At 48.5% G+C, this 27,944-nt stretch overlaps 2 protein-coding genes and 1 long non-coding RNA gene across 10 annotated transcripts; 2 read left to right on the forward strand and 1 right to left on the reverse strand.

Moving 5' to 3' along the window:
- Positions 1-286: 286 nt before the first annotated feature.
- Positions 287-10,927, forward strand: TAPBPL (TAP binding protein like). 5 transcript variants are annotated; one of them, XR_013400603.1, is made up of 8 exons: positions 295-559; positions 1,314-1,544; positions 1,694-1,963; positions 6,000-6,338; positions 7,255-7,557; positions 9,451-9,534; positions 9,722-10,014; positions 10,658-10,927. XR_013400603.1 is itself a non-coding variant. In NM_001194265.1 (7 exons), exons 1-7 carry the CDS (start codon positions 496-498, stop codon positions 10,771-10,773), a joined length of 1,407 nt encoding a protein of 468 aa, NP_001181194.1. In that variant the 5' UTR covers positions 287-495. The 5 variants fall into 5 exon arrangements, 3 of the variants coding, with proteins under 3 accessions (NP_001181194.1, XP_077809006.1, XP_077809007.1); XR_013400604.1 differs by having other exon boundaries at positions 9,783-10,014; NM_001194265.1 differs by lacking the exon at positions 9,722-10,014 and having other exon boundaries at positions 287-559; positions 10,658-10,773.
- On the reverse strand, positions 10,847-20,190 carry VAMP1 (vesicle associated membrane protein 1). Of its 4 annotated transcripts, none has more exon segments than NM_001261331.1 (5): positions 10,847-13,110; positions 13,518-13,569; positions 14,913-15,071; positions 15,297-15,423; positions 20,043-20,183. In NM_001261331.1, coding segments are annotated over 5 exon segments (357 nt in total). In that variant the 5' UTR covers positions 20,045-20,183; the 3' UTR covers positions 10,847-13,093.
- Positions 16,433-21,451, forward strand: LOC144332754 (uncharacterized). Its single transcript, XR_013400815.1, has 2 exons — positions 16,433-16,486; positions 19,978-21,451. It is a non-coding gene; the product is annotated as an uncharacterized LOC144332754 (long non-coding RNA).
- Positions 21,452-27,944: the final 6,493 nt, after the last annotated feature.

The following is a 27,944-nucleotide window of genomic DNA, read 5'->3' on the forward strand; positions in this document are numbered from 1 at the left end:
GAAATTCCAGTCCCCAAACCCAGGCTCCTGGCCGCCTCCTGGCTCAGGTCAGGATCTGGCAGAGGAGGTTTCTCAGCCGGTTACGTTGGGGCCTGCTCAAGGGTGGGGCTGAGAAAGGTCCCCAGGCTACTGCGGATCCTGTGTCTGATTTCAGATCCCCTTTTCCCAGTTATATCTCCACTTTCTCGGGACAGGAGGGGAGCAAAAGGGTGCAGAAGTCAGGTCTTGAAATCACCTGGGGATTTCTGGGTAAGGTGGGTGGAGAGAAAGGGGAACAGTAAGCAGGGCTCGGGCAGCTGCTGCAGAGGGCTTCACACAGAGACGCGGGCTGCCACCTTGCTCCAAGTGAAAGTGAAAGAAAAATCCACAGCAGCGGGAACAGAAGAAATCCAAAGGCTTCTGGCTGGCCAGGGGTGCTTGGAGAGCCCCCCTTCTCCCGCCAGGCCTCGCAAGCAGCGTAGGACTGCGGAGAAGGGTGGTGGGCAAGGAGCCTCCATGGGCACAGAGGAGAGCTGGTGCCTGCTGTTCTGCCTGGCTCTATCTGGAGCAGCAGAACCCAGTGAGTCTGGGAGTTGGGGAGAGCTGGCTGGGAGGAGAGCTACTGAAGCCCCAGGGTGCCACCCTCCCCGAGATTCCAGAGGAGAAAAGGGGCCGAGGTTGACCGAATCGCCTTCTAAGCCCAACAGGGGGAAGGCTCAGTGGCTGGCAAAAGAAGGAACCAATAGTGTGTGTGGAGGGAGGGTGGGGACTCCACAGGGAAAACGCTAAAGAGGGGCTGCCTGTGTGGCTGTGTCGGGAGCCACTGTCCTACGGAGAAGGCACTGGCCTGGGAGCTGACACTTTAGAAGAGGAGAGGACTCCCCAGGCGAGGAAATCACTTGGAAGGTGACCTTGAAGGCGGGGGAGGGGAAGACTACCCGATATGGGAGAAAGTAATGCAGGCTGTCAGTGCCCCAGCAACAGCACCCGCCCAGCCTCCTCTCTCTGCGGTGGCACTTGCTTTTTTTCTGAGAATTCCTTTGACTGAAAAGATAGTCTTTCATTCAACAGTTGGAAATGCAAGTATAAACTCCTCTAAGCAAGGCAAATCCAGGACTTTAACCCACACCAAGAAGTATTTGCCTGGACTAGCAGGTGCTCTCCAGAAAACTGGTTTGGGGGACGACAGGAGAATAGAGGGACACAGAGACAGCTAGGATCTTGGAGGGCAACTTTTACCCTTTGCTGACTCCACAGTTTGGGGGTGGGGGCAGGAAGCAAGTGTGGAGTAGCTTTCTGGGGAAGGGGGTGCTCACCCCAGCCTTTGTCTGCAGAGCCCCACACAGCAGAAACACAGTGGCGGGCAGTGGACGTGGTCCTAGACTGCTTCCTGGCGAAGGACGGCGGGCACCGTGGAGCTCTCGCCAGCAGTGAGGACAGGGCGAGGGCCTCCCTCGTGCTAAAGCAGGTGCCAGTGCTGGACGATGGCTCCCTGGAGGACTTCACCGACTTCCAAGGGGGCACGCTGGCCCAAGATGACCCAACTGATATCTTCGAGGCCTCAGGTAAAATCCTTCCACCTGTGTCCTTGGTCCTCCCGGGCTCCCTCCACCAGGACAGCCCAGGTCCGGATTACAGCCACACATACTGCCTCCCATTGGCCCTGGTGTTCTCACCCCAATTTGCCCTCCGTGTGTGCCCCGCTTCTCCCCAGTGGACCTGGTCCAGATTCCCCAGGCGGAGGCCTTGCTCCATGCTGACTGCAGCGGGAAGGAGGTGACCTGTGAGATCTCCCGCTACTTTCTCCAGACGAGAGAGACCACTGTGGAGACAGCAGCTTGCTTCATGGCCAACGTGCAGGTCTCCGGAGGAGGACCTAGCATCTCCATGGTGATGAAGACTCCCATAGATGCCAAGAATGATGCTTTCTGGCATCCGACGCTGAACTTGCCCCTGAGCCCCCAGGGGACTGTGCGAACTGCAGGTAAGGAAATGAAAAGCAAGGCCAGGCGTGGTGGTTCATGCCTGTAATCCCAGAACTTTGGGATACCGAGGCCAGTGGATCACCTAAGGTTAGGAGTTCAAGACCGGCCTGGCCAACATGGTGAAACCTTGTCTCTACTAATACCAAAATTAGCCGGGCAGGGTGGCGGGTGCCTGTAATCCCAGCTACTGGGGAGGCTGAGGCAGGAGAATTGCTTGAACCCAGAATGCCAAGGTTGCAGTGAGCCAAGATCGTGCCATAGCACTTCAACCTGGGCAACAAGAGGGAAACTCCATCTCAAAAAAAAGGAAGAAAGAAAGAAAATGAAAAGCAAGTCATATAAAGTTTTGCTTTTCTAAAGTGGTAAGATATGGGGGACAGAAGGAGAAGGAAGGGAACAAATCCACCTCCATCCACATTGGTCACCTCAGGGCATCCCTAGGCCTTGGTCCTTTCTTCCTAAAAACCCCTGAGTCAGGCCGGGTGCGGTGGCTCACGCCTGTAATCCTAGCACTTTGGGAGGCCGAGGCAGGTGGATCACCTGAGGTCAGGAGTTCAAGACCAGCCTGGCCAACATGGTGAAACCCCCTCTCTATTAAAATACAAAAATTAGCCGGGCATGATGGCAGGTGCCTGTAATCCCAGCTACTTAGGAGACTGAAATGGGAGAATCACTTGAACCTGGGAGACGGTGGTTGCAGTGAGCCATGATCGCACCACTGCACTCCAGCCTGGGCAGCTGAGCGAGACTCCATCTCAAAAAACAAAACAAACAAAAAAAAAACCCTGAGTCCACAAGAGAATGCTTCGAAGCCCCTACCTGAAGGTCCAAGCACACAGACAACCTGTGTGTTATTTCCAAAATGGAGATCATTCTCATCTCACTGGGCTGCCATGAGGAAATAAGACACATGATGCTATTCTGCTCACGGGTGCTGTCCACTGTAGTCTTATTGAGCCAAAACCCGGTTTTCTCCCAGTGAAAGGCTAGCCTGGTCTGGTGCTTTAGGGGTAAAGCTCAGGGATGCATCGTTTGTTCATTATCTTATTAGTAAACCCAGTACTTGCCCTCTCCAGCTCCGCACATCCTCGAGGGCACAACAAATTGACAACATGATGACAGGGTTCCCCAGAGCCCATTAATCCAAGACTCTGTGCCCCGCTTCTTTGTGTCTCCAAGAAGAGACAACCAAGTCCAGAGAAAATTAGGGGGCAACCCTCCTATCCTTGGAAAACCCTAGAACACTCTAACCTCTCTGTGGTCCCACCTAAATCTCATCTGCCACATTAGAAAGAAAAGGTCCTCGCAGCTGTCCAGTGTCTACCACACTCCTGGCATGGGTAGATATTTCTCTCTTTTTATTCCAAACCTACAAAAAAAGGTGAAATTATAATATAATGAACACCTACATACCCTACACCTCGATCCACCAATTGTCACCAATTTGCCACATTCTCTCTCCCCCTGACTCCCCGTGTGTGTATATGTGTATGTGTGTATTTTCCTCTGAACTGAGAGTAAGTTGCAGAAGGCAACACTTGAACCCCAAATGCTCCCATCCATAGCATGTATTAGTTTACAGCGAAGGACAAGGACGTAATCCTTCATAGTTACAAAACCATCATGTCAGAAACAAACCAAAGTGGGGGAGTAGTCTACCCATGGTGCAGGCAATAAGGGAGTGCAGAGTGTAAAATATTTCAGAACAATAATAAAATTGGCTAAAAGTCAGATGGCTTTATAGTCTCACCATCTCCTGACATTGACAATTCTGAATATTATCAGTGATAAAATACTCCTCCCTGCCAGGGCAGACTGTCCCTATCCCCCGACACCACTGCCTAGTATGCCACGGATCTTCATCCTTTTAGATACTTTTTAATTGATACAATGATAGTCTCAACTATAAAGTTCAGGGCATGGTGATGCACACCTGTAGTCCAGCTACTCAGGAGGCTGAGGCAGGACAATTGCTTGAGCCCAGGAGTTTGAGTCCTGCCTGGGCAACATAGCGAGATCCTGTCTCTCTCTCTCTCTCTCTTTTTTTTTTTTTTTTTTTTTAACAGAGTCTCATTCTGTCTCCCAGGCTGGAGTGCAGTGGCGCGATCTCGGCTCACTGCAACCTCTGCCTCCCAGGTTCAAGTGATTCTTGTGCCTCAGTCTCCCAAGTAGCTAGGATTACAGACGCACGCCACTACACCAGCTAATTTTTGTATTTTTAGTAGAGATGGGTTTCACCATATTGGCCAGGCTGGTCTTGAACTCCTAATCTCAGGTGATCCACCCACCTCGGCCTTCCAAAGTGTTGGGATTACAGGCGTGAGCCACTGTGCCCAGCCTGAGACCCTTCTCTTAAAAAAATAATTAAAGGCCGGGCGCGGTGGCTCAAGCCTGTAATCCCAGCACTTTGGGAGGCCGAGGCGGGCGGATCACGAGGTCAGGAGATCGAGACCATCCTGGCTAACATGGTGAAACCCCGTCTCTACTAAAAAAATACAAAAAACTAGCTGGGCGAGGTGGCGGGCACCTGTAGTCCCAGCTACTCGGGAGGCTGAGGCAGGAGAATGGCGTAAACCCAGGAGGCGGAGCTTGCAGTGAGCTGAGATCCGGCCACTGCACTCCAGCCCGGGTGACAGAGCGAGACTCCGTCTCAAAAAAAAATAAAATAAAATAAAAAAAATAAAAATAATAATTAAATGTCTCCAAATTCAAATTTCTCCACTTGTCCCAATATGTTTTTTTACTGCTTTCTTTTTCTAAGTACACAATTCAAACAAGAATCATGCAGTGCATTTAGTTGTGCTGTTCCCTATTTTAATCTAGAACATCTTTCACAGAATTGACATTTTTGAAGGGTCCAGGCTAGTGGTCTTGTAGAGTATCCCACCATTTAGATTTGTCTGATTGTTTTCCTCATGACTGGATTTAGGTTAAGCATGTTTGGCACAGATACTACTACCACATGTTTTTTTTTTTTTTTTAATCGAGATGGAGTTTCGCTTATTGCCCAGGCAGGAGTGCAATGGCTCGATCTTGGCTCACCGCAACCTCCACCTCCTGGGTTCAAGTGATTCTCCTGCCTGAGCCGCCCAAGTAGCTGGGATTACATGCATGTGCCACCACACCCAGCTAATTTTTGTATTATTAGTAGATACGGTGTTTCTCTATGTTGGTAAGGTTGTTCTGGAACTCCTGGCCTTAGGTGATCCACCCACCTCAGCTTCCTAATAACTCATACTTTTTTTTTTTTTTACATTTTTTTGAGATGGAGTTTCACTCTTGTCACCCAGGCTGGAGTGCAATGGTGCAATCTCGGCTCACTGCAACCTCCACCTCCCAGATTCAAGCAATTCTCCTGCCTCAGCCTCTTGAGTAGCTGAAATTACAGGCACCTGCCATGATGCCCGGCTAATTTTTGTATTTTTAGTAGAGACAGGGTTTTACCATGTTGGCCAGGCTGGTCTCAAACTCCTGACCTCAGGTGATCCACCCACCTTGGCCTCCCAAAGTGCTGGGATTACAGGCGTGAGCCACCGCGCCCAGCCACCGCGTGCTTTTTAAACTCTTGTTCCTAGTCTTCACAGCATCCTTGCTTAAGTAGGTGAGCTTGGTAACACCAAGTGACTTGTCAAAGGTCACAGTGCCAGTAAGTGGAACACCAGGGTTTAGATTTGTCTGATTGTTTTCCTCATGACTGGATTTAGAGCTTTTTCTGCTACTCTAGTAGTACTTACCTGAAGATTGATGGTAACTCTTAATTTTGTATGTGTATTTTTCCTGGTGAGAGATCTATAGCTTTCACTAAATTATCCTAGGGTAAGTGATCCCAAAATGGTGATGGCCATCATGCGCACCATGCTGCCTTTCCAGAGCCCCATTTCTTTGTGGTTCCGTGTGATGGAAAATAAGCTCATCTGGCCTGTCAGGCACGGAAGAAGAGGCAGGTGTATGCCACACAACATGCCCACAGCTTGGAGATCAGGTGACCTCAAGGAGGAAGTAGCCCACAAATCACCCCTGTTTTCCTCTTCACAGTGGAGTTCCAGGTGACGACACAGACCCAATCCCTGACCTTCCTGCTGGGGTCCTCAGCCTCCTTGGACTGTGGCTTCTCCATGGCACCAGGCTTGGACCTCATCAGTGTGGAGTGGCGGCTGCAGCACAAGGGCAGGGGTCAGCTGGTGTACAGCTGGACCACAGGGCAGGGGCAGGCTGTGCGGAAGGGCGCTACCCTGGAGCCTGAGCAGCTGGGCATGGCCAGGGATGCCTCCCTCACCCTGCCCAGCCTCACTATACAGGACGAGGGGACCTACGTTTGTCAGATCACCACCTCTCTGTACCGAACTCAGCAGATCATCCAGCTCAACATCCAAGGTGAGGCCAGGACATGGTTATCCCAGGGAAGGGGATATAACATGTCCACTGGGAGCGTTTTCAGACTGGGACCCAAATGCAAGAGTGCTTTCCTGAGAAGCAGGCTTCAGTCCCACCACTTACATGCCATCTTCACCGCGGAAGCACAGATGGCATCAGATAAGGAGTCCCGCTGGACTCCAGGATAATTCCACCAAGAGATTTCCAGTCCAGGATCCTGCTGCCCTGCTGTGGCCGGCTGTCTCCATCACCCCAGTCCTTTTGGACCACATCCTGAATGGCAGCAGCAGCAAACCAAGGCAGGGCAGTGGAAGCGGTTCTGACCATTATCACTGCTATCCTTTAAAATCTCTGGCGTAGAGGCTGGGCGCGGTGGCTCACGCCTATAATCCCAGCACTTTGGGAGGCCAAGGCAGGCAGATCACGAGGTCAGGAGTTTGACACCAGCCTGGTCAATATGGTGAAACTCCATCTCTACTAAAAATACAAAAAATAGCCAGGCGTGGTGGTGCACGCCTGTAGTCCCAGCTACTCAGGAGGCTGAGGCAGACGAATTGCTTGAACCCAGGAGGCAGAGGTTGCAGTGAGCTGAGATGCCACTGCACTCCAGCCTGGGCGACAGAGCAAGACATCATCTTAAAAATATATATATCTGGCTTAGAATGACGGTAAGAAGCCAGCCAACCTTTAGTTGGCTTTACAACTATCACTTTTCTGGAAAATGTAACCCCCCCCCCGCCCCCACTTACGGCCTGCATCCAGGTGGGCCCTGCACACACCCTCGCCTTGGTACACCACCAAGGGACACTTTAGCCTCCACAATCTACTCTCATCCTGGCAGGAAGAAAAGGCCTCAGGCTCTGCCGCTGTCCCCAGTTAGATCCATGTGTAATCTTATTCCTCATTCTTTCTCCAGCTTCCCCCAAAGTACGACTGAGCTTGGCAAACGAAGCTCTGCTGCCCACCCTCATCTGTGACATTGCTGGCTATTATCCTCTGGATGTGGCAGTGACGTGGACCCGACAGGAGCTGGGCGGATCCCCAGTCCAAGTCTCTGGTGCCTCCTTTTCCAGCCTCAGGCAAAGCGTGGCAGGCACCTACAGCATCTCCTCCTCTCTCATCGCAGAACCTGGCTCTGCAGGTGCCACTTACACCTGCCAGGTCACCCACATCTCTCTGGAGGAGCCCCTTGGGGCCAGCACCCAGGTTGTCCCACCAGGTACTGGGAGTGTCCTCCCTTTCCCCACCTCCACACTAGGGCTCATGGCTCTCCTGCCCCAGCTCATCTATGGCCTTGTTCTGCTGCCCATCCACTTTGTTCACAGCCCTGGCTTCATGCTGCTGCCTCAGCTCCTGGTTGTCTTTCCCAAGGTGGCAGCTGCCACAGCTTCTACCACACATCCCCTGAGACTTCATTATACTCCAGCCTCCAGGGGGCCAGGCAATGTGCTTAAGGCTGGAGATCCCAGATGAGTAATTCCTCATCATGCCCTCCAGGAGATCAGTCCAGTGACAGAGACAAGACTAAGTAGGCAGAGAAGATGACATTTGAGCCAAGTTAACTAGCTTAGAGGGAAGGGAAACTCAAGATAGAAACAATAGCATATATGAAAGCCAAATCATACAACAGCCTAAAGAAACTTTGGAGAATTGCAAGTAACTCAGCACAGCTAAAGCCTAGGGTATATGGGAAAAAGGGAAAGTGGCTCTGAAGATTCGGAGGTAATTCTATTTATTGAGCATTTACATGAATCAAGCACTGTAGAAAACACTTAAATGTATGATTTTATGGATTATGACTCCCATTTTACAGGTGAGTAAACTGGCACTTGCAGATGTCAATGAATTTGCCCAAGGTCACCTATCAATCAATGGTAAAGAGAGAATGTGAAAAACAGGCAACCGGATTCCCCTTACGGGCTTAATTAAACCCTGTAGATCTCACTGGGCCTTCAAGATGGAAATTCCTGAGAGCCATAGCATGCTGTTGAAAGGTTTTATTTATTTATTTATTTATTTATTTATTTATTTATTTCATTTTATTTATTTGATACAGAATGTTGCTCTGTTCCCCAGGCTGGAGTGCAGTGGTACGATCTCAGCTCACTGCAACCTCCACATCCTGGGTTCAAGGCCATCCTCCTGCCTCAGCCTCCCGAGTAGATGGGATTACAGGCATGCACCACCAAGCCTGGCTAATTTTGTGTTTTTAGTAGAGATGGGGTTTCACCATGATGGCCAGGCTGATCTCGATCTCCTGACCTCAAATGATCTGTCCGCCTCGGCTTCCCGAAGTGCTGGGATTGCAGGCGTGAGCCACCGCACCCGGCCTGTTGAAAGGTTTTAAACAGGAAAGGGACAGGAAAGAACCCGCAACTCAAAATGGAAACATCCAGGAGCACTGGGCATTTGGTCGCTCATTAGACTGTGAACTTCCCCAAAACTGAGGTTTCACCTCAGCTCACATCATTCCCCAACTATTTACAAAATCCCAGTTAACAGGTTGTTTTTATTTTGTTTTGCTTTGTTTTATTTTGTTTTGAGATAGGGTTTCACTCTGTCGCCCAGGCTCGAGTGCAGTGGCACAATCTCGACTCACTGCAACCTCTGCCTCCCAGGCTCGTGATCCTCCCACCTCAGCCTCCCGAGTAGCTGGGACCACAGGCGCACACCAACACGCCCAGCTAATTTTTTGTATTTTTGGTAGAGACAGGGTTTCACCATGTTGCCAAGGCTGGTCTTGAACTCCTGAGCTCAAGCCATCCACCCATCTCAGCCTCCCAAATTTCTGGGATTACAGGCATGAGCCACTGTGTCCAGGCAAGTTAACTCTTAACAAATAAACCAACCTAAATCTCACTTGCAAAGCAATTTTTAAAAACTCGTCCTTAGGTGAGAAGAGGTAGAGAATTCTGTGTGGAGTAACCCACGAGTATCCAGCAACCTTATGAATAAGTACAAATGCTGCTGGGTGCCTTGTTCCAGGCTCCTCAACCAGGGACTCACACACACACTCCTTAGCTCCTCCTCCCTGGGGTGGACACTGCAGGTGAGGGCTCAGCTCATGATTCCTGCACACGATAATCCCCGCCCATGTTGTTCTCACCTACAGAGCAGAGAACAGCCTTGGGAGTCATCGTTGCCAGCAGCCTCTTCCTTCTTGCACTGTTGTTCCTGGGGCTTCAGAGACGCCAAGGTAAGACCCTGGTTGCCCTTGGCTCTGGACCTGGCCCACCTCACCCACTCTAACCACCTCCCCACCCAGACCAGGGTGGAAGTCCAGATGCCCCAAGCTCCAGCCACCCACCCATCACAGCCTCCTGCTTTTGAGTTTGCCCTAAATGAAAATGAAACCAGTCGTGTTCCCTCTTGTTTTCTCCTAGCTACCTCCCTAAGGTCTGTCAAGACTCTAAGGCACTCTGGGTAGCCACTCTCCTGCCTCAGAGTAGAAAGAAAGAGCAGTCATGTGCTCCCAGAAGGACTCTAAGTCAAGTCGCAGAGCTAAAAAGGCATGAAGGTGGTACCAGCTCACGGGTCACTGGGCCTGGCTCTGCATAGGCTTCTGCCTTCCTTCACTGTGCACCCTGGGCTCATGCACCAAGGCGGAGAACAGGAAGAAGTGAGGGGACAAGAAGAAGGCAGAATGTCCAGATGGAGGTTAAGACTAAAGAGCCAGGTTGGTGGTGTGGTGGTAGGAAAACAAAGCTGGAAGAAATGGAGAAGGAACAAGTGAGGGACAATGAGGCACGGGCTGGGGCTGGGCTACCCCTCCCAAACTCGGCTCTGTCAAAATAAAAGCCCCTTGTGTCTGCTGTGACCAAGCATTCCCACTTTCCTGTCTTCCTCCACACTGGTCCCAACTGAGCCCTGTCCCCAAGCCTAGCGGCTCTCACTTGCAAAGCGTTTAAGGTAGGGAACAAAGGCCCTCAGAGGCACCCCCGGGCTCCATCTCAGTTGCATCTCTGCTGCAATTAGGGTTCTGCTCCTTCGGATAACTGCTGGGAGTTTCAGGATACCTGCAAATGCCTCACTTCCTCGGCTGCAAGGGAGAGATTCCTCCTTTTATTCATTTCTAAAATGTGCCTGGTCAATACAGTGGAACTCAGCATACCAAAACTGTATGTGAGGATGATGGGGAAAAGGGGGTAAGGAGGCGTTCACTGACAGCCCTATCTGGGCACATCCTCTGGGACAGGACAAGCAGGCCAAGGACCTAGGAAGGAGCACAGGAGGCAGATAGAAGAGGCCTGAGGGAACCTGCGCTTGTTTGCTAGTGTGAGATGCCCACGCAACTTCCTGTCCTCACTTCCTCTCACCAGCACCTACAAGAGTTGGGCTGCTTCAGGCTGAACGCTGGGAGACCACTTCCTGTGCTGACGCACAGACCTCCCATCTCCAGGAAGACCGTGCAGCACATGTAAGCCAGCCCAGCTGACCTGAAGTGACATGAGACTACGAGAAAGAAACGACACCCTTCCCCCCAAACCCCCCAACTACTCCCACCCAAACAACAACCAAGCCAGTTTAGTGGTAGGAATTTGTATTTTTTGCCTTTGTTCAGAATACATGAAATTGGTAAATATGCCACATGCCTTTGGTGGAAGTACAACTGTTGTTATTACTCTATACAAGTATGAGATCAGGGTTAGGAAAAAAAGACAAAGAGGTGATGACAGACACACAGTGGAAACCCCACATCGTCTCATGGCAAACCGAAGAAGGGGATGTGGGAAGCTCAGCTTCATTTGACTGCAAAGTCCCAGGGTTTAGTTGCACATTTGCTCATGCACATGAGTGGTGGGAGGGAAGGAGGATAGCAAAGACACACAGAAGAGGGTACAGGGTGGGTGAGAAAGAAAGTAGAAGGGCTAATACCCCCAAAGAACAAAGCCAACTACACCTGGTGAGCCTCAGAGGGACAGAAACCCAGGAATGATTTCTGTAATAGGGCTGGGAGAGCCAAGAGGAACGATTTGCTCCAGGCTTGGGACACATCGAGGACAGTGGTGGTTCTTCTCCAGCGGTGACCCCCTGCATTAGGCAAGGAGGAGCCCAGAGGAGAGTGGAGACCTTCGAGGGGGGCCGTTGGGAGGGTACTGACTGCTTTCTTCCAGCTCTTCAGTCCTGCCCTGGGGCAGGACGAAGGGAATATGGGAAACAAGGGCAAAGGGAAAGGAAGGATGGTTTTGTGCAATGAAATGCTGCTGCATGGAAAGTGGGCATCCAGACCCTGCCCAGCATGGCCTCACCCTCTTCCTGTTCGTGGACTGAGGGAGGAAGGAATAAAGGGCTATGGGTATTCCCCACTCTGTTCCCAGCCTGTCCTCCTCCCCTTGCACCTGGGTTTATCCCACATTAATAACCCATCCTGAAGCTCAGCAATTGCCCTGAAGATAGGCTGAGCAGATCCCATCCTCAGGTTCCACTGTCTATACACATAAACCATGCAAAGAGGAGGAAGAGAAAGGAGGCAAAGTAGAATTCAGACAGGTAAGGGTGGTTCGAAGGGGAACATACTGCAGGAAGAACAGACAGGCGGTTCTCAAGGAGAAGGCGCCGTGACAGCACAGCAATACACAACGACACCTGTCACAGGCTGGCACGCCTCCCCGCAAGGTGGGGCTGGTGGGTCTACACGACTTCTCTGCATCCTGAGGATCAGCAGGGCCTCAGGAAGGACCTCTTGCCTCATCCCTGTCTTTGGCAAGGGCACGGGTGGTGTGGAGGAAGAGATTCCATGGGTATCCAAAGATCTCACACTTCTAACACCCTCACACCCCTTCATCAACAGGAAGAGAGGAACGGGACCCTCTTTAACGAGGGCAAGGAGTGGCTTCCTCTGAGCTTGTTACTTTCAAATCAAGCACTTGACTCACTGTTTCTCTATAACTAATAGGCAATCTCTCTCTTTATGCCAACAATTAACTGGGAGCTAGGTGAAATTATTTGGCTAGATAAAACTACTGGCTAGATGAATTTATTTGGTGCCCTCATACGGAATGCTGTAGAAAATGTAAAGAAGAGAAAGCTCCTTCCAGTTAGAAGCACATGGGACTGCTTCTAGGATGGAAACAAGTCCTGCTATTTTCACAATCCATAAGTGTTCTCCAGGCCTCTGGAGAACAAAGTAAAGTTGTAAGATCCCCAAAGACATAGAAAATCCTGGACGAACAGATTAGAAATAACTACAAAAAGCAAGTTTTACTTTCGAAAAGCGTGCTGCACTGAAACCAAGTTGGACTTTGGTCCACCGCCAGGACCCTCTCCAGGCCTGGCTCAGGAGGGAAGGCTCCACATGACCAGGCAGCACTGAGTGAGCTGCCATCTTCCCAGTCCCTCTCTAGCCCCTGCCAGTAACCAGGTTTTCTAGGAGACATCATGGGCACCGATACTCTTCTCCTCCCAAGTCTGGGCAGCTTCACGGGTACTTCGCCTCAGCAACTCCCCTCCCTGCCCCTTCCCGTGGCCTCCAACTCTCTGGGGCTTTGGGGGAACTTGAGAGTACAGAAGAAGCGCGTGGGGAGGAGGCGCCAGCTGTTGCTCTTCAGGTAGTGACTTAGATTGCACCACGAGCAGCATTTCTACTGTCGAGGGACAGAGTGCAAATGAACGCAACGCAAAAGGAGGAATGGGTGATGGAGAAGCCTGGGCTGGAATGGAGGACGGTGGGTGGGGACGTGTGTTGAGAGAGCAAACAGAGGGGAGAGGACATGAGTGTGGATGGCAATGGAGAACAGGGAAGGGGTGGCACATTCTCAAGTAAAAAAGTAGACTGGACACAGGAATCAGGAAGTCCCAGACGGAAAAGAGAAAGAGACAGGAGAAAACAAGAGGGCAAATTACACCAAGTTACTGGACATTCAGGTCTTTCCATTGTTAAGTGCCCCATCCCCACGATGTCCCTCCAACCCAAGCCAGTGACACACAGCATAGCCCTACTTCTTCAGAACAGGAGGCACCATCTCCCTGCAATGCCTTGCAGGGGGAAGCCTTGTCCATCAAAGAAATCCCTTGTCTCTGCCCTTCCCCCCTCCCGAACCAAGTGACGATCCCATAGCAGCGGTCTCCATACCTCAGTCAGAGCAGCCCCACTCCCCAGGCAGGCAGGCAGGCAGGCAGGGAGAAGACTCCAGGACCTTCCCACCTCTTCAACCCACCAGCAACCTCAGCGATACTTACTTACAATAACTACCACGATGATGGCACAGATGGCTCCCAGCATGATCATCATCTGAGGAAACATGGACAAAAAATGAGCCCTTGAATTTCAGGAATGAGGAAAAGAACCACATCTCTAGTGGGAAACAGAATTCCCTCCACCCTCAGGACAGTGGAAAAAACAGTCATCACCCAGGAGACTGCAGGCTTCTTAGAGAGGCCCTACCCTTCTGCTTCCCAGGGGATCATAACCTCAGTAAGTCTGTAGCTTTTCAGATTCATCACAGGACCTGCACTGAGCTCCTCTTTGCTTGGTTCCTGGTGTCTTGGGGCTTTAGAAGGCATTCCAATAGAGATACAGACTCTGGATATTTAACCAATTGGTTCAGTTTTCACTGTGAAGTGTTCAGCTCATTCCCAAAAGTTGCAGTCATTTAAAAACATATATTTCAACCTGAGAAAGCTAATTTAAAAGAAAAAGAAGTGTGTGTGTGTGTGTGTATATATATATTTATATATTATGAAGTGTGTGTGTGTATATATATATTATGTGTATCTGTGTGTATACATATTATGTGTATATATATATTATGTGTGTATATATATAATGTGTGTGTATACATATTATGTGTGTGTGTATATATGTGTGTGTATATATATAGTGTGTATATATTATGTGTGTGTATATATATATTATGTGTGTGTATATATGTGTGTATGTGTATATATAGTGTGTGTATATATATTGTGTGTGTACATATATATTGTGTGTATGTGTATATATATATTGTGTGTGTATATATAGTGTGTGGATATATATTATGTGTGTATGTGTATATATATTATGTGTGTGTATATATATTGTATGTGTGTATATAATGTGTATGTGTACATATAATGTGTGTGTATATACATATTTTGTGTGTGTGTATATATGTGTGTGTGTATATATGTGTATGTGTGTATATATATATTATGTGTGTGTATATATATAATGTGTGTGTGTATATATGTGTGTGTGTATATATATATTGTGTGTGTATATATATAATATGTGTGTGTGTATATATACATATACCTGAGCCATTGTGCTGATGTTGGGTGTGTCTGAGGATGAGACAGGAGAAAATTTTTGCAGGCCACTCCTATGGGGGAAAAGCTCCTTAACTAACCGTTCCAAACTCCTCAGGGTATCACTTTTTTCCTGATAGCGGTTCCGAATACTCTAGCCTACCCTGGTGGCCAATTCTGGGTAATGCAATCTCAAAAGGAGGCTTTTCGGATTTCCTCTCAAGCATTATGCTGGTCAGAGAGATACTGCACCATCAGAGGGAAGAAATGTAGAAGTTGAAGGTTTTCTTGCCTTCTACCAGTGGAAGCCCAGGAAAAGATGGAGGAGGGGACAAGAAAATTCACCTTGCAGTTTTTCCACCAATACTTCCTCTTTAGCTTTGCAGCACTGCTCTCAAATTGTGATGCTCCTGCCTGCAAGGCATCAGCTCGGTCATCCAACTCTGACAGCTTCTGGTCCCTCTCCAGGACCTTGTCCACGTTCACACGTATGATGTCTACCACCTGAGGAGGGCACAGAAACAAAGCTACTAAGCTTCCTGCCAAAGACAGAGGAAAGAACAACAACCAGAGAATCACAAGTCTGGCCCTGTGCAACTCTAAAGGGTGCTCTGCCTCTCGGGGCCTTTTTGACTGTTCTCCTACAAAAAAAGGAGAAAAGATAAGAAGTTCCCTTTTGTTCCAAACTCCTAGAGTTGGAAACTCTCAGAGAAACAGCTATCTACCTACCTCCTCCACTTGTGCCTGGGTTTGCTGTAGTCGTCTGTTACTGGTCAGGTTAGGAGGAGGGCCAGGGGGACCCCCACCTGGGGCAGTCCCTTCTGTCCCTTCAGCAGGTGGCTGAGCTGGAGCAGACCTGTGGAAAGACATGGGCAGAGTACACAAAGTGACCAAGACAAGAAAGGAGCAGTGCGTGGTAGCACACACCTGTAGTCTCAGCTACTCAGGAGGCTGAAGTGCTCCTCGCATCCTCCTGGCCCAGGAGTTCGAGGCCAGCCTGGGCGTCATAGCAAGACCCCATCTCTAAAAAAAAAAACAGACAAAAAGGGCCGGGCGCGGTGACTCATGCCTGTAATCCCAGCACTTTGGGAGGCCGAGGTGGGCGGATCACGAGGTCAGGAGATTGAGACCATCCTGGCTAACACAGTGAAACCCTGTCTCTACTGAAAAATAGAAAAAATTATGCGGGCGTGGTGGCGGGCGCCTGTAATCCCAGCTACTCGGGAGGCTGAGGCAGGAGAATGGCGTGAACCTGGGAGGCAGAGCTTGCAGTGAGCCGAGATCATACCACTGCACTCCAGCCTGGGCGACAGAGTGAGACTCCATCTTAAAAAAAAAAAAAAAAAAAAGAAAGGACTCACATGCATCCTCACCCCAAACCACTTAAACAATTATGATTAGGCTATACAAAATTAGAATGGATTCTTACTCCTTGGCAATCTCAAATAGGGAGATGCAGCATAGAGGCAAAAAGTAAAAGATGAAAGACTCTGCAGCAACATTTGGATGCGATTCAGGGACGTCCAGGATGGCATCAAGAGATCTTGTCTGGGGCTATCCTTTGACCCAACTCAAACAAGTCCTCTGCCATGATGGCTACAGGGACAAATGTGCTAGCCTTGTCCTACATGGCATTTCCCCACTGATAATGGTTTGGCTGTGTCCCCACCCAAATCTCAACTTGAATTGTATCACCCAGAATTCCCACATGTTGTGGGACGGACTCAGGGAGGCAACTGAATCAAGGGGCCCATCTTTCCCGTGCTATTCTCGTGATAGTGATGAAGTCTCATGAGATCTGATGGTTTTATCAGGGGTTTCTGCTTTTGCTTCTTCCTCATTTTCTCTTGCTGCCACCATGTAAGAAGTGCCTTTCGCCTGCTGCCATGATTCTGAGGCCTTCCCAGCCATGCGGAACTGTAAGTCCAATTAAACCTCTTTTTCTTCCCAGTCTTGGGTATGTCTTTATCAGCAGCATGAAAACAGACTAATACAGTAAATTTGTACCAGTAGAGTGGGACATTGCTGAAAAGATACCCAAAAATGTGGAAGCAACTTTGGAACTGGGTAACAGGGAGAGGTTGGGACAGTTTGGAGGGCTCAGAAGACAGGAAAATGTGGGAAAGTTTGGAATGGCCTAGAGACTTGTTGAATGGCTTTGACAAAAATGCTGTCAGTGATATGAACAATAAGGTCCAGGCTGAGGTGGTCTCAGATGGAGATGAGGAACTTGTTGGGAACTGAAGCAAAGGTGACTCTTGTTATGCTTTAGCAAAGACACCAGCAGCATTTTGCCCCTGCCCTAGAAATTTGTGGAACTTTGAACTTGAGAGAGATGATTTAGGGTATCTGGCAGAAGAAATTTCTAAGCAGCAAAGCATTCGAAAGGTGACTTGGGTGTTGTTAAAAGCATTTCATTTTAAGAGGAAAACAGAGCATAAAAGTTCAGAAAATGTGCAGCCTGATGATGCAGTACAAAAGAAAAAAAAATACTTTTTTGAGGAGAAATTCAAGGCAGCTGCAGAAATTTGCATAAATAGCAAGGAACCTAATGTTAACCCCTAAGACCATGGGGAAAATGTCTCTAGGCCATGTCAGAGGCCTTCACAGCAGCCCCTCCCATCACAGGCCTGGAGGCCCAGGAGGAAAAGGTGATTTTGTGGGCCAGGCCCAGGGTCCCCATGCTGTGTGCAGCCTAGGGACTTGGTTCCCTATGTCCCAGCCACTGCAGCTGTAGCTGAAAGGGGCCAATGCAGAGCCCAGGCCCTGGCTTTAGAGGGTGGAAGCCTCAAGCCTTGGCAGCTTCCACATGGTGTTGAGCCTGCAGATGCACAGAAGTCAAGAACTGAGGCTTGGGAACCTCCGCCTAGATTTCAGAAGATGCATGGAAACGCCTGGATGCCCAGGCAAAAGTCTGTTGCAGGGGCAGGGCCCTCATGGAGAACCTCTGCTAGGGCAGTACAGAAGGGAAATGAGGGGTTGGAGCCCCTACACAGAGTCCCTACTGGAACACTGCCTAGTGGAGCTATGAGAAGAAGGTCACCATCCTCCAGACCCCAGAATGGTAGATCCACTGGCAGCTTACACCGTGTGCCTGGAAAAGCTGCAGACACTCAACACCAGTCCGTGAAGGGAGCCAGGAGGGAGGCTGTATCCTGCCAAGCAGCCAGGAGGGAGGCTGTACGCTGTAATGTCTGTCAGTTCACCCCTTTTTACATTCAAGTTATTGGTTATGGTTATTGGTTTATATGCCCAGTTATTGGTTATGCTTCACACAAGATGAGGAAATCAGAGCTACCATAACGGCAGCTTAGAAAATCACCAAAGGCAAAGTCTATGTAGGCGGAGTGAGTTAGGACTGTTTGTTTGCTTTGTTTTTGGCAGAGAAAATGGGGATTTCACTTAGATAGAATCTGGGGCCCAAAGCAATTACATTAGTTATGGAAACTGTTCCAAGAGCATAGACAGGAAGCAAAGATGCTAGAAATTGTCCTCAATGTGCATGCATTATAGACATTCTGTCCCTTCCTTTTCTGGATTTGGCACAGAGTCTCAGATGACTCCCTTGGTTAATTACATCCCAAAGAGAGATCTTGGTTTACTGTACTATACACACAGAGAATGTTCTCTCGTTCTGTACCACTCAAAGCCAGTGTGTGGTGTTCAAGACAAACTCCTCTCCGTGTCCCAAAACATGAAGGCTAAATTCACCTCCTAAAGAATTCCCGGAAGTATAACCTAAGTCATGAGATGTTCTTGGCCAAGGAAGCACCCACAGGCAGGGGGGAGATCTCTCAAATTTGATGGAGAACAGAAATTACAGTAAGAACTCCTCATACAGAAGCAGAATCTCACCAAACATACTTCACAGGAGCAGTCCAAGAGTAAATGCAACAAAAATGAAACCATCACAAAGTCACCAAAAAGGAAACTATTTGACTAATAGAACTAATACCCAGAAGCTCCTCCTCCTTGATTAAGTGAATTTCTTTTAGTCTAAAAAGATAAAGAATAACTCCTCAGAGAGGCTATAGTAGCAGATTACACCTGACTCATTCTCCACTTAAAGGATCACTTTCCCATTTCCCTCTAAGGTGCAAAGGAGGTAAAGCAAAGATAGATACAAAGTCATGGGAGCCATAAGACTCTTGTCCTGCCACTGAGCTAGCTAAGCAATCTAGTTCTCGACTTAAGGCAGAAAATTCAATGACTAGGTAGCAGCCAGGGTTGGAAGCAGTCCAGGATGGTGGCACCAATGACAAGATTAAGGTCAGAGACCTCGTGATGCCCCGCTAGCCACCAGGATTTCTCCGTTGCCTTCTGTTCATCCCACGTGGATACCATCTGGAGGCCCCCGCCCCAAAATGAAAACAACTGGAATTCTACGGCTTGCCCAAAATGCATAGAACACTCATATCTGGTTAAAACCATAGTAATCAAAAGAAAAAGTGAAATGGCTATGAAGTATTTGCAAGGCCAATTTCACTTACTACTTGTTGGGAGTTGGAAACATTCAGCAGTAAAATATCTAGGGATAATTACAACCCTTATGTAACACAAGTAAATCTTTCCCTTTTTTGTCACTTATAGAAGCAACATAAATACATCTAGGACCAGGCCAGGGTAGGAATCAGAAAGAAAAAATCTGTATTAGACATATTGAGGTCTTGAAAGAGAAGTACTTCATTTGTTTAGCCGTAGTTTTCCCACAGGATCTTGTGAAGGGGGTGATGTTGAAGATTGCTGGAGACTAAACTGTGTGTGTTGGAGGAAAGGAGGAAGCTCCGCTCTCCCTATTTCTCCTCCAAATATTTGATAAGACTCGGTGATAGAAAAACGTCTCTTATACGAGCGGCCTCGGCATGAACAGCCGCTTGGGATGACAGGCCACTATCCCACTACCCCTTGAGTCTTTCTGAGCTGCTCACCTGGTGCCAGAGAACTGGCAGATAAGTTTCTGGAACTTTGCTCACTGCCATGAGGGGGGCTAGACATCACACTTTGGGTGAGGGGTAAACAAATCCAGAGATTGTAGGGCAACCCAAGTTAACAACTGGCAGTTGCACCCATGACTGTCTTTCCTGAAGCGCTAAGCAGTTATTTAGCCAGATGACAGAAATGCCTTTCGAGTCCCTTGCCCAGTTGTCCCCATCCACCACCCCCAGCCCCCGCCCTCTCCGAGTCTCCACTATACTAAAACCAGAATGAGGCGCCACTCAGACGACAGGAGAGGGTGCAGTGATTGCGGGACCCCTGTGCCCCTGCACTGCCCGTGGGGTGCTAGCTGTGGCTGGTGCGAGAATGGGGTGCTAGCCCCCCTCCCTGGGGGTGGCCCGGTCCGGAGGCGGCGCGCGGTGGTGACTCCCCGCGTTGCTGCAGCTGCTGCAATGCGCCATTTTCCGTCCCGCAGAGTCGGGAGCTTGGAGTGAGAGTTGTCAAGGAGGTGCCGAGCCTCCCACACCAGAGTCAACTCACATTTTTCTGACAGAGAGAGTGAGGGTCTGTTCCTCTCCCGAGGCTGCGGCGAGACACCCGGCGGGGGACGCTGCAGCTGAAGTGGACGGAACTGACGAGCTCCGCCTGGCGCCGACCACTCCGAGGTCTAGCTGCGGTGGAACTTACTGCAGCTGCCGCGCCGGCCCCCGCCTTTATTAGCGCTGACCACGCCTCCCGGATAACGGTGACAACCCCGTGGCCCAATCCATGCCCAGGACGGTCGCCCAGCGCTACAGGCCTAGCCCGCCCCGCCCCTGCCAATTGCCAGTCACAAGTCTCCTCTCATCCGACTCCGGAAAGGAGCGGTTGCTGTGAGGAGCCTTCGGTGATCAATGCAACCATAGCTTGCGCTCCAGTCTGGCGGAGGGACGGGGCGGGGTGGAGGTGAGGTCTGTGCCTTCGGAGGGCGCTTCAGCAGTTCATTAGGCGTTTGTGGTGCCTCCCAACCAATCGCTGGGCAGTTACTGAAGACCGTGTCCGCCCCTGCCCCGCCCCGTGCCCGGACTCGCGCGTTCCGCGGGAGGCGGTGGCTCCCTGGGGCGCGCCCAGCCCTGGTGCCCAGCCCTGGTGCCCAGCCCTGGCCCTCGCTCCGCCCCTACCGCCCCGCCTCTGACTAACGCTCTGAGGGTGCGGGAGCTTCGAGACACAGCCACAAGCTCCCGGTGCCAGATAGCAGATGCGGGGTTCAGTCCCACCAAAGCAAGCATGAAACTTTCGTTCCTCAGTTTCTTTCAACATAGCCTTCCTAAATTGAACTCCCTCCCAAATCTGCTCCAGTCCAGGTTACCACATCGACTCAGTAGCCCAGACCAGAAACCTGGAAACCATCCTAGATTGCCTCCCCTTCACCTTTACCTCTCCCCCAGTTATCTGCCAAGTCCAGCTGATTTTTCCTTCTTGGTATTCCAGTAGTTATTTCCCCTCTGCTCACTATTATCCGTTTCCTGGACTCTATCAGTTGGAAAATTCACCATTATTTTATGTTCCACTAAGAAAAAAGGTTATATGGCGGGGCGCAGTGGCTCACACCTGTAATCCTAGCACTTTGGGAGGCCGAGTCAGGCAGATCACCTGAGCTCAGGAGTTCGAGACCAGCCGGGCCAACATGGCGAAACCTCTGTCTCTACTAAGAATACAAAAATTAGCCGGGTGTGGTGGCGGGCACTTGTAATCCCAGCTACTGGGGAGGCCGAGACAAGAGAATCGCTTGAACCTGGGAGCCAGCGGTTGCAGTGAGCCGAGATCAGGCCACTGCACTCTGGCCTGGGCAACAAGCAAGACCCTGTTTCAAAAAAAAAGGTTGCAAATTATCTGTGACAAATGCTTTCCTTACCATTTAGCATTTTTGCTTTACATGTATTGAAAATACAGATTTATATACATACCAATTTCTATCATAGTTCACTCTTGTGCATGCATAAAAAGGGAAATAGAAAACAATAACATGGTAACTATCCCTAAAACTTCACATTCAGAAACTGATTGTTAGGGATTCACTTTTTTGACTCAGTCTTGGATGTCCACGAATTTCTACGCAATGTAGTCCTCTGTGCATGTCATAAGGGCTTTGGTGATGCAGCATTTCCTAAGACTGTGCCTCTCCAGGCTCTAGAGTTTTCTTCCAAGCCTCAGACATCCATTTGGCAAGCTTTGATGCTCATGAGCAGGTATGACAAATATAGTTTGACTGCTGTCTGACTAATAGCTAAAGTGAAACATCCCAGTTAGAAGATATTAAAATGAAACACACACACACACACACACAACAGCAAAAAAAAAACCAAGTGCCTCCTAAGATCAATGATATATCATTCTGCTTCCAGTCTTGCCATCCTTCACATCCATTCTCTAAAAATCCACGAAAGTTATCTATCCAAATGTCACAGGTCTTCTGAAAAGCCTTAAACAATTGCTCTTGGAAACATAATGCATTCATCATATGTGTTTATCCCATTCTCCTCCTGAAACCACATCAAAATGGCTAGTTAGGGGGGAAAAAAATGACAATTTGGAAAAGTTTGCAAAAATGTATAAGCCCCCAAAGACAGAAAGAATGGGGCCAGGTGCCGTGGCTCACTCCTGTAGTCCCAGCTACTTGGGGGCCTGAGGCGGAAGGATAGCTTGAGCCCAGATGTTCAGGTTGTAGTGAGCCGAGATCATCGCACTGCACTCCCACCTGGATGACAAAATGAGACCCTATCGCCAAAAGAAAAGAAAAAGGGCCGGGCGCGGTAACTCACACGTGTAATCCCAGCAATGTGGGAGGCCAAGGAGGGCAGATCACTTGAAGCCAGGAGTTTGAGAACGGCCTGGCTAACACAGCAAAATCCCGTCTCTACTAAAAATACAAAAATTAGCTGGGCATGGGCACCTGTAGTCCCAGCTACTCGGGAGACTGAAGCAGGAGGATCACTGGAACCCGGGAGGCGGAGGCTGCAGTGAGCCGAGATCTTGCCACTGCACTCCAGCCTGGGCAACAGAGCCAGACTGCGTCTCAAAAAAAGAAAAAAGTACTTTGTCCAATTTGTGGTTTCTCCAGGTCTGTCATTTGTTTCTTAATCCTCTTCACATAGTCTTGGCCAGGCACTATGGCTCATGCCTGTAATCCTAGCACTTTGGGAGGTTGAGGCATGTGGATCACCTGAGGTCAGGAGTTCAAAATCAGCCTGGCCAACATGGTGAAACCCCATCTCTACTAAAAATACAAAAATTAGTCGGGTGTGGTGGTGGGTGCCTGTAATCCCAGCTACTCGGGAGACTGAAGCAGGAGAATCACTTGATCCCAGGAGGCAGAGTTTGCATTGAGCTGAGATTGTACCACCGCACTCCAGCATGGGTGACAGAGAGACTCTGTCTCAAAAAAACAAAACAAACAAACAAAAAAAAACCACATAGGCTGGGCGCAGTGGCTCACCAGCGGCTCCCAGCACTTTGGGAGGCTGAGCCGGGTGGATCACCTGAGGTCAGGAGTTCGAGACCAGTCTGACAATATGGTGAAACCCTATCTCTACTAAAAATACAAAAAATTAGCCAGGCGTGGTGGCAGGTCCCTGTAATCCCAGCCACTTGGGAGGTTGAGGCAGGAGAATTGCTTGAACTGGGGAGGTATAGGTTGCAGTGAGCTGAGATCGCACCATTGCATTCCAGCCTAGGCAACAAGAGTGAAACTCCATCTCAAAAAAAATAAATAAATAAAAATAATATTTTATAATAGTCTTATAGAGCAAAAGTTTTTAACTTTGATAAGATCCAATTTAATAAGGTCTGATGTTTATTTAGATAGATGTTCAATTTAAAAAAAAATTTTTTTTGCCTATGAATATCCAACTGCTCTCCAGGACCATTCGTTGAGAAACCAATCCTTCCTCCGTTGCATTGCTTTTGCACCTTTGTCAAAAATCAGATGTGTTGGCCAGGCGCAGTGGCTCACTCCTGTAATCCCAGCACTTTGGGAGGCCGAGGCAGGTAGGTCACGAGGACAAGAGATTGAGACTATCCTGGCCAACATGGTGAAACCCCATCTCTACTAAAAGTACAAAAATTAGCTGGGCGTGGTGGTGCGTGCCCGTAGTCCCAGCTACTTGGTCGGCTGAGGCAGGAGAATCGCTGGGAGGCAGAGGTTGCAGTGAGCCGAGATTGCATTACTGCACTCCAGCCTGGCGACACAGCAAGACTAGGTCTCAAAAAAAAAAAAAAAATCAGATATGTGTATTTGTAGGGGTCTATTTCTGCATTCTCTCATTAGTGCCATCGATCTATGTGTCTCTCCTCCCACCAATACCAGACTGTCTTGATTACTGCAACTATATATTAGTAAGCATCAGATAGAGTTATTCCTCCTATTTTATTCTTCTTTATTCTTCTATAGATAAAATCTATTTATGAGTTGGCCTGAAACTAAAGACTATTTAAACACGAAAAACTAAGTGAAAGCCAGTAAACAGGGAAGTTGCTGAGTCCCAAAGACTATTTTGCCTTGAGGGTATTTGCTATCAAGTTTAATTTGAGCATAGCACCTCACAGGCTACCACTGTGGCACAGGAAATAAAGCCCAGGGCTTACCCAAGATTGGAAATCTAATAGAAAGCCCTTACCATAAAGTCAGAACCCCAAAGGACTATATCCTCATGTAAGAATGAATTAAAAATATACTAGAACCCAAACTGCCCCTAGGGCACTCCATGGAAAGTCATTTGTCTGGAACCTAGGTGCCTGGAACCTAGGTGCCTACTGGAGTTCTTTTATTTTTTTTCTTTTAAATATTTGCAGAGAAGGTATAACCACAGGCTGTGGTGTTTCTGCCTGAACTGTTTGTTGATCCTAAAAAGAAAACAGCAAGAATGTCAAGTGGTTTTGGATTGACAGTAACACCAAGAACCCAGCAGAAGCAATGCAGATCCTTTGTGGATGAACTCATCTTTAATCTAGGCCTCAGGGAATTTCCACAGATACAGTTTCAAGAAAAATAAATTGTGGTCAAAAATTCCAAACAAATAAGAAACAAGATACCAAGAACAAGAACCAGCAGAGATGGAGACAGGAAATAAGAAAATTAGAAAATTAAGCCAAACAGTCCAATGTCTAATTAATAGTCCAATGTCTAAAAAGAGAAAACAGGGTATGTGAGGGAGAGGGAGAAAAAAAAGGTGTGTGTGAGATTGATTATAAAATAAATACAAGACTCGGCCAAGTGTGGTGGCTCACGCCTGTAATCCCAGCACTTTGGGAGGCCGAGGTGGGTGGATCAAGAGGTCAGGAGATGGAGACCATCCTGGCTAACACGGTGAAACCCCATCTCTACTAAAAATACAAAAAATTAGCTGGGCCGTGGTGGCAGGCGCCTGTAGTCCCAGCTACTCTGGAGGCTGAGGCAGGAGAATGGCGTGAACCCGGGAGGCAGAGCTTACAGTGAGCTGAGATCGCACCACTGCACTCCAGCCTGGGCGACAGAGCGAGACTCTGTCTCAAATAAATAAATTAATCAATCAATAAATACAAGACTCACACCTGTAATCCCAGCACCTTGGGAGGCTGAGGCTGGCAGATCATCTGAGGTCAGGAGTTTGAGACCAGCCTGGCCAATATGGTGAAACTCCGTCTCTATTAAAAATACAAAAATTAGCCAGGCATGGTGGCAGGCACCGGTAGTACCAGCTACTCAGGAGGCAGGAGAATCACTTTAACCCGGGAGACGGAGGTTGCAGTGAGCCAAGATTGTGCCATTGCACTCCAGGCTGGGCAACAGAGCAAGACTCTATCTCAAAAATAATAATAATAAAAATATGATTGGGTTTTGGGGTTTTGTTTTTTGTTTTTTAAGACAAAGTATTTCTTTGTCATGCCGGCTGGAGTGCAGTGGTGCAATATTGGCTCACTGCAACGTCTGCCTCCTGGGCTCAAGTGATTCTCCTACTTCAGCCTCCCGAGTAATTGGGACTACAGGTGTGTGCCATCACGCTCAGCTAATTTTTTAATTTTTTTTATAGAGACGAGGTTTCTTTGTATTGCTGAAGCTGGTCTCAAACTCCTGGGCTCAATCTATTCTCCTGCTTTGGCCACCCAAAGAGCTGAGATTATAGGCATGAGCCATCACATCTAACCTATGATCAAGTATTTCACAGATCCGATGGGGTATATGAATACAAATAGAGCTAGATACATGAAAGGGAGGCTTTTTTTTTTTTTTTTCGAGACAATGTCTCACTCTGTCACCCAGGCTAGAATGCAGTGGCACATTCTTGGCTCACTGCAACCTCCGCCTCCCAGGTTCAAGCAATCAAGCAATTCTACCTCAGTCTCTTGAGTAGCTGGGATTACAGGTGCCTGCTACCAGGCCAGGTTAATTTTTGTATTTTTAGTAGAGATGGGTTTTCACCATGTTGGCCATGCTGGTCTTAAAATCCTGACCTCAAGTGATCTACCAGCCTCAGCCTCCCAAGGTGCTGGGATTACAGGCATGAGCCATCGTGCCTGGCCAGAATTTCTAATTTTGAAAAGAGTCTGGCGGTTGTTTAAACTGTTAAACACAGAGTTACCATATGACCCAGCAATTCCTCTTCTAATTATATACCCAAGAGAAATGAAAATACATGCCCACATAAAACCTTGTACAAAAATGTTCATAACAGCATTATTTAGAATCACCAAAAAACTGAAAACAACCCAAATGTTCATCACCTGATAGAAGAATAAATTTAAGCTGTTAAATCCATACAATGGAATACTATTTAGCAATAAAAAGGAATGAAGTATGTACTAATACGTGCTACAACAGGCTGGGTACAGTGGCTCGTGCCTGCAATCTCAGCATTTTGGGAGGCTCAGACAGGAGGATCACTTGAACCCAGAAGTTTGAGACCAGCCTGGACAACACAGCAAGACCCTGGTCTCTACAAAAAAAAAAAAAAAAAAATTAAAAATGGCCAGGCATGGTGGCTTACACCTGTAATCCTAGCACTTTGGGAGGCTGAGGTGGGTGGATCACTTGAGGTTGGGAGTTCAAGACCAGCCTGGCCAATGTGGCGAAACCCTGTCTCTACTAAAAGTACAAAAAAGGCCAGCCTTGGTGGCTTACACCTGTAATCCCAGGACTTTGGGAGGCCGAGGGGAATGGATCATTTGAGGTCAGGAGTTTGAGACGAACCTGGCCAATATAGTGAAACCCCATCTCCACTATCCAAAAAAAAAAAAAAAAGGCTACAACGTAGGTATGAACCTTGAAACCATTATGCTAAGTGCAAGAAGTCATAAAGGATCATATATTGTATGATTCCATTTATAGGAAATATCCAGAATAGGTAAAAATCCATAGAGGAGGATTGGGGGTAAGGCTGAGGGGTGTGGGGTTTCACTTTGAGGTGATGATGAAAATGTTCTGAAATTGATTGCAGTGAGGGTGTGAAATTACTAAAAACCATTGAGGCCATGCTCAATGCCTCAAGCCTGTAATCCCAGAACTTTGGGAGGCCAAGGGTGATCACCCAAGCTCAGGAGTTCGAGATCAGCCTGGGCAACATGATGAAACCCTATCTCTATCAAAAATAAAAATAATTAGCCAGGTGTGGCGGTGCATGTCTGTGGTCCCAGCTACTCGGGAGGCTAAAGTGGGAGGGTCACTTGAGCCCAGGAGTTGGAGGCTGCAGTGAGCAGTGATCACACCACTGCACTCCAGCCTGGGTGGCAGAGTGAGACTCCATCTCAAAAAAACATTAAAAAAAAAACAAAAAACAGTGAATGGTATGTTGTGAGAATTATATTGCAATAAAGATATAAAGATTTTTGGCTGGGTGCAGTGGCTCACACCTGTAATCCCAGCATTTTGGGAGGCCAAGGAGGGTGGATCACCTGAGGTGAGGAGTTCAAGACCAGCCTGGCCAACCATGGCCAACATGGTGAAACCCCATCTCTACTAAAAGTACAAAAATTATCTGGGCATGGTGGTGGGCACCTGTAGTCTCAGCTACTCAGGAAGCTGAGGCAGGAGAATCTCTCGAACCTAAGAGGCGGAGGTTGCAGTGAGACAAGAACATCTCACTGCACTCCAGCCTGGGTGACAGAGGGAGATCCGCCTCAAAAAAAAAAAAAACCACACACACACATATCCATAAAGATATTTATTTATTTATTTATTTATTTAGACAGAGTTTCACTCTTCTTGCCCAGGCTGGAGTGCAGTGGTGTGATCTCAGCTCACTGTAACCTCCACCTCCTGGGTTCAAGCAATTCTCCTGCCTTAGGCTCCCGAGTAGCTGGGATTACAGGTACCTGCCACCATACCTGACTAATTTTTTGTATTTTTATTAGAGACAGGGTCTCACCATGTTGACCAGTCTCGAACTCCTTCCTGAGCTCAGGTGATCTGCCTGCCTCGGCCTCCCAAAG

The sequence above is a fragment of the Macaca mulatta genome, chromosome 11 (genome assembly GCF_049350105.2).
Source record: "Macaca mulatta isolate MMU2019108-1 chromosome 11, T2T-MMU8v2.0, whole genome shotgun sequence".
In the NCBI taxonomy this organism is placed as follows: domain Eukaryota; kingdom Metazoa; phylum Chordata; class Mammalia; order Primates; family Cercopithecidae; genus Macaca; species Macaca mulatta.

Coding starts and splice junctions, on each gene's coding strand:
- VAMP1 (XM_077953083.1), bottom strand. Junction 15,072..15,296: donor CCCAGGCACAAGTGGAGGAG/GTAGGTAGATAG, acceptor TGCCCTCCTCAG/GTGGTAGACATCATACGTGT. Junction 13,570..14,912: donor ATTGGTGGAAAAACTGCAAG/GTGAATTTTCTT, acceptor ATGTTTCCTCAG/ATGATGATCATGCTGGGAGC.
- TAPBPL (NM_001194265.1), top strand. CDS start 496: ATGGGCACAGAGGAGAGCTGGTGCCTGCTGTTCTGCCTGGCTCTATCT. Junction 6,339..7,254: donor CATCCAGCTCAACATCCAAG/GTGAGGCCAGGA, acceptor TTCTTTCTCCAG/CTTCCCCCAAAGTACGACTG. Junction 9,535..10,657: donor GGGGCTTCAGAGACGCCAAG/GTAAGACCCTGG, acceptor TCCTCTCACCAG/CACCTACAAGAGTTGGGCTG.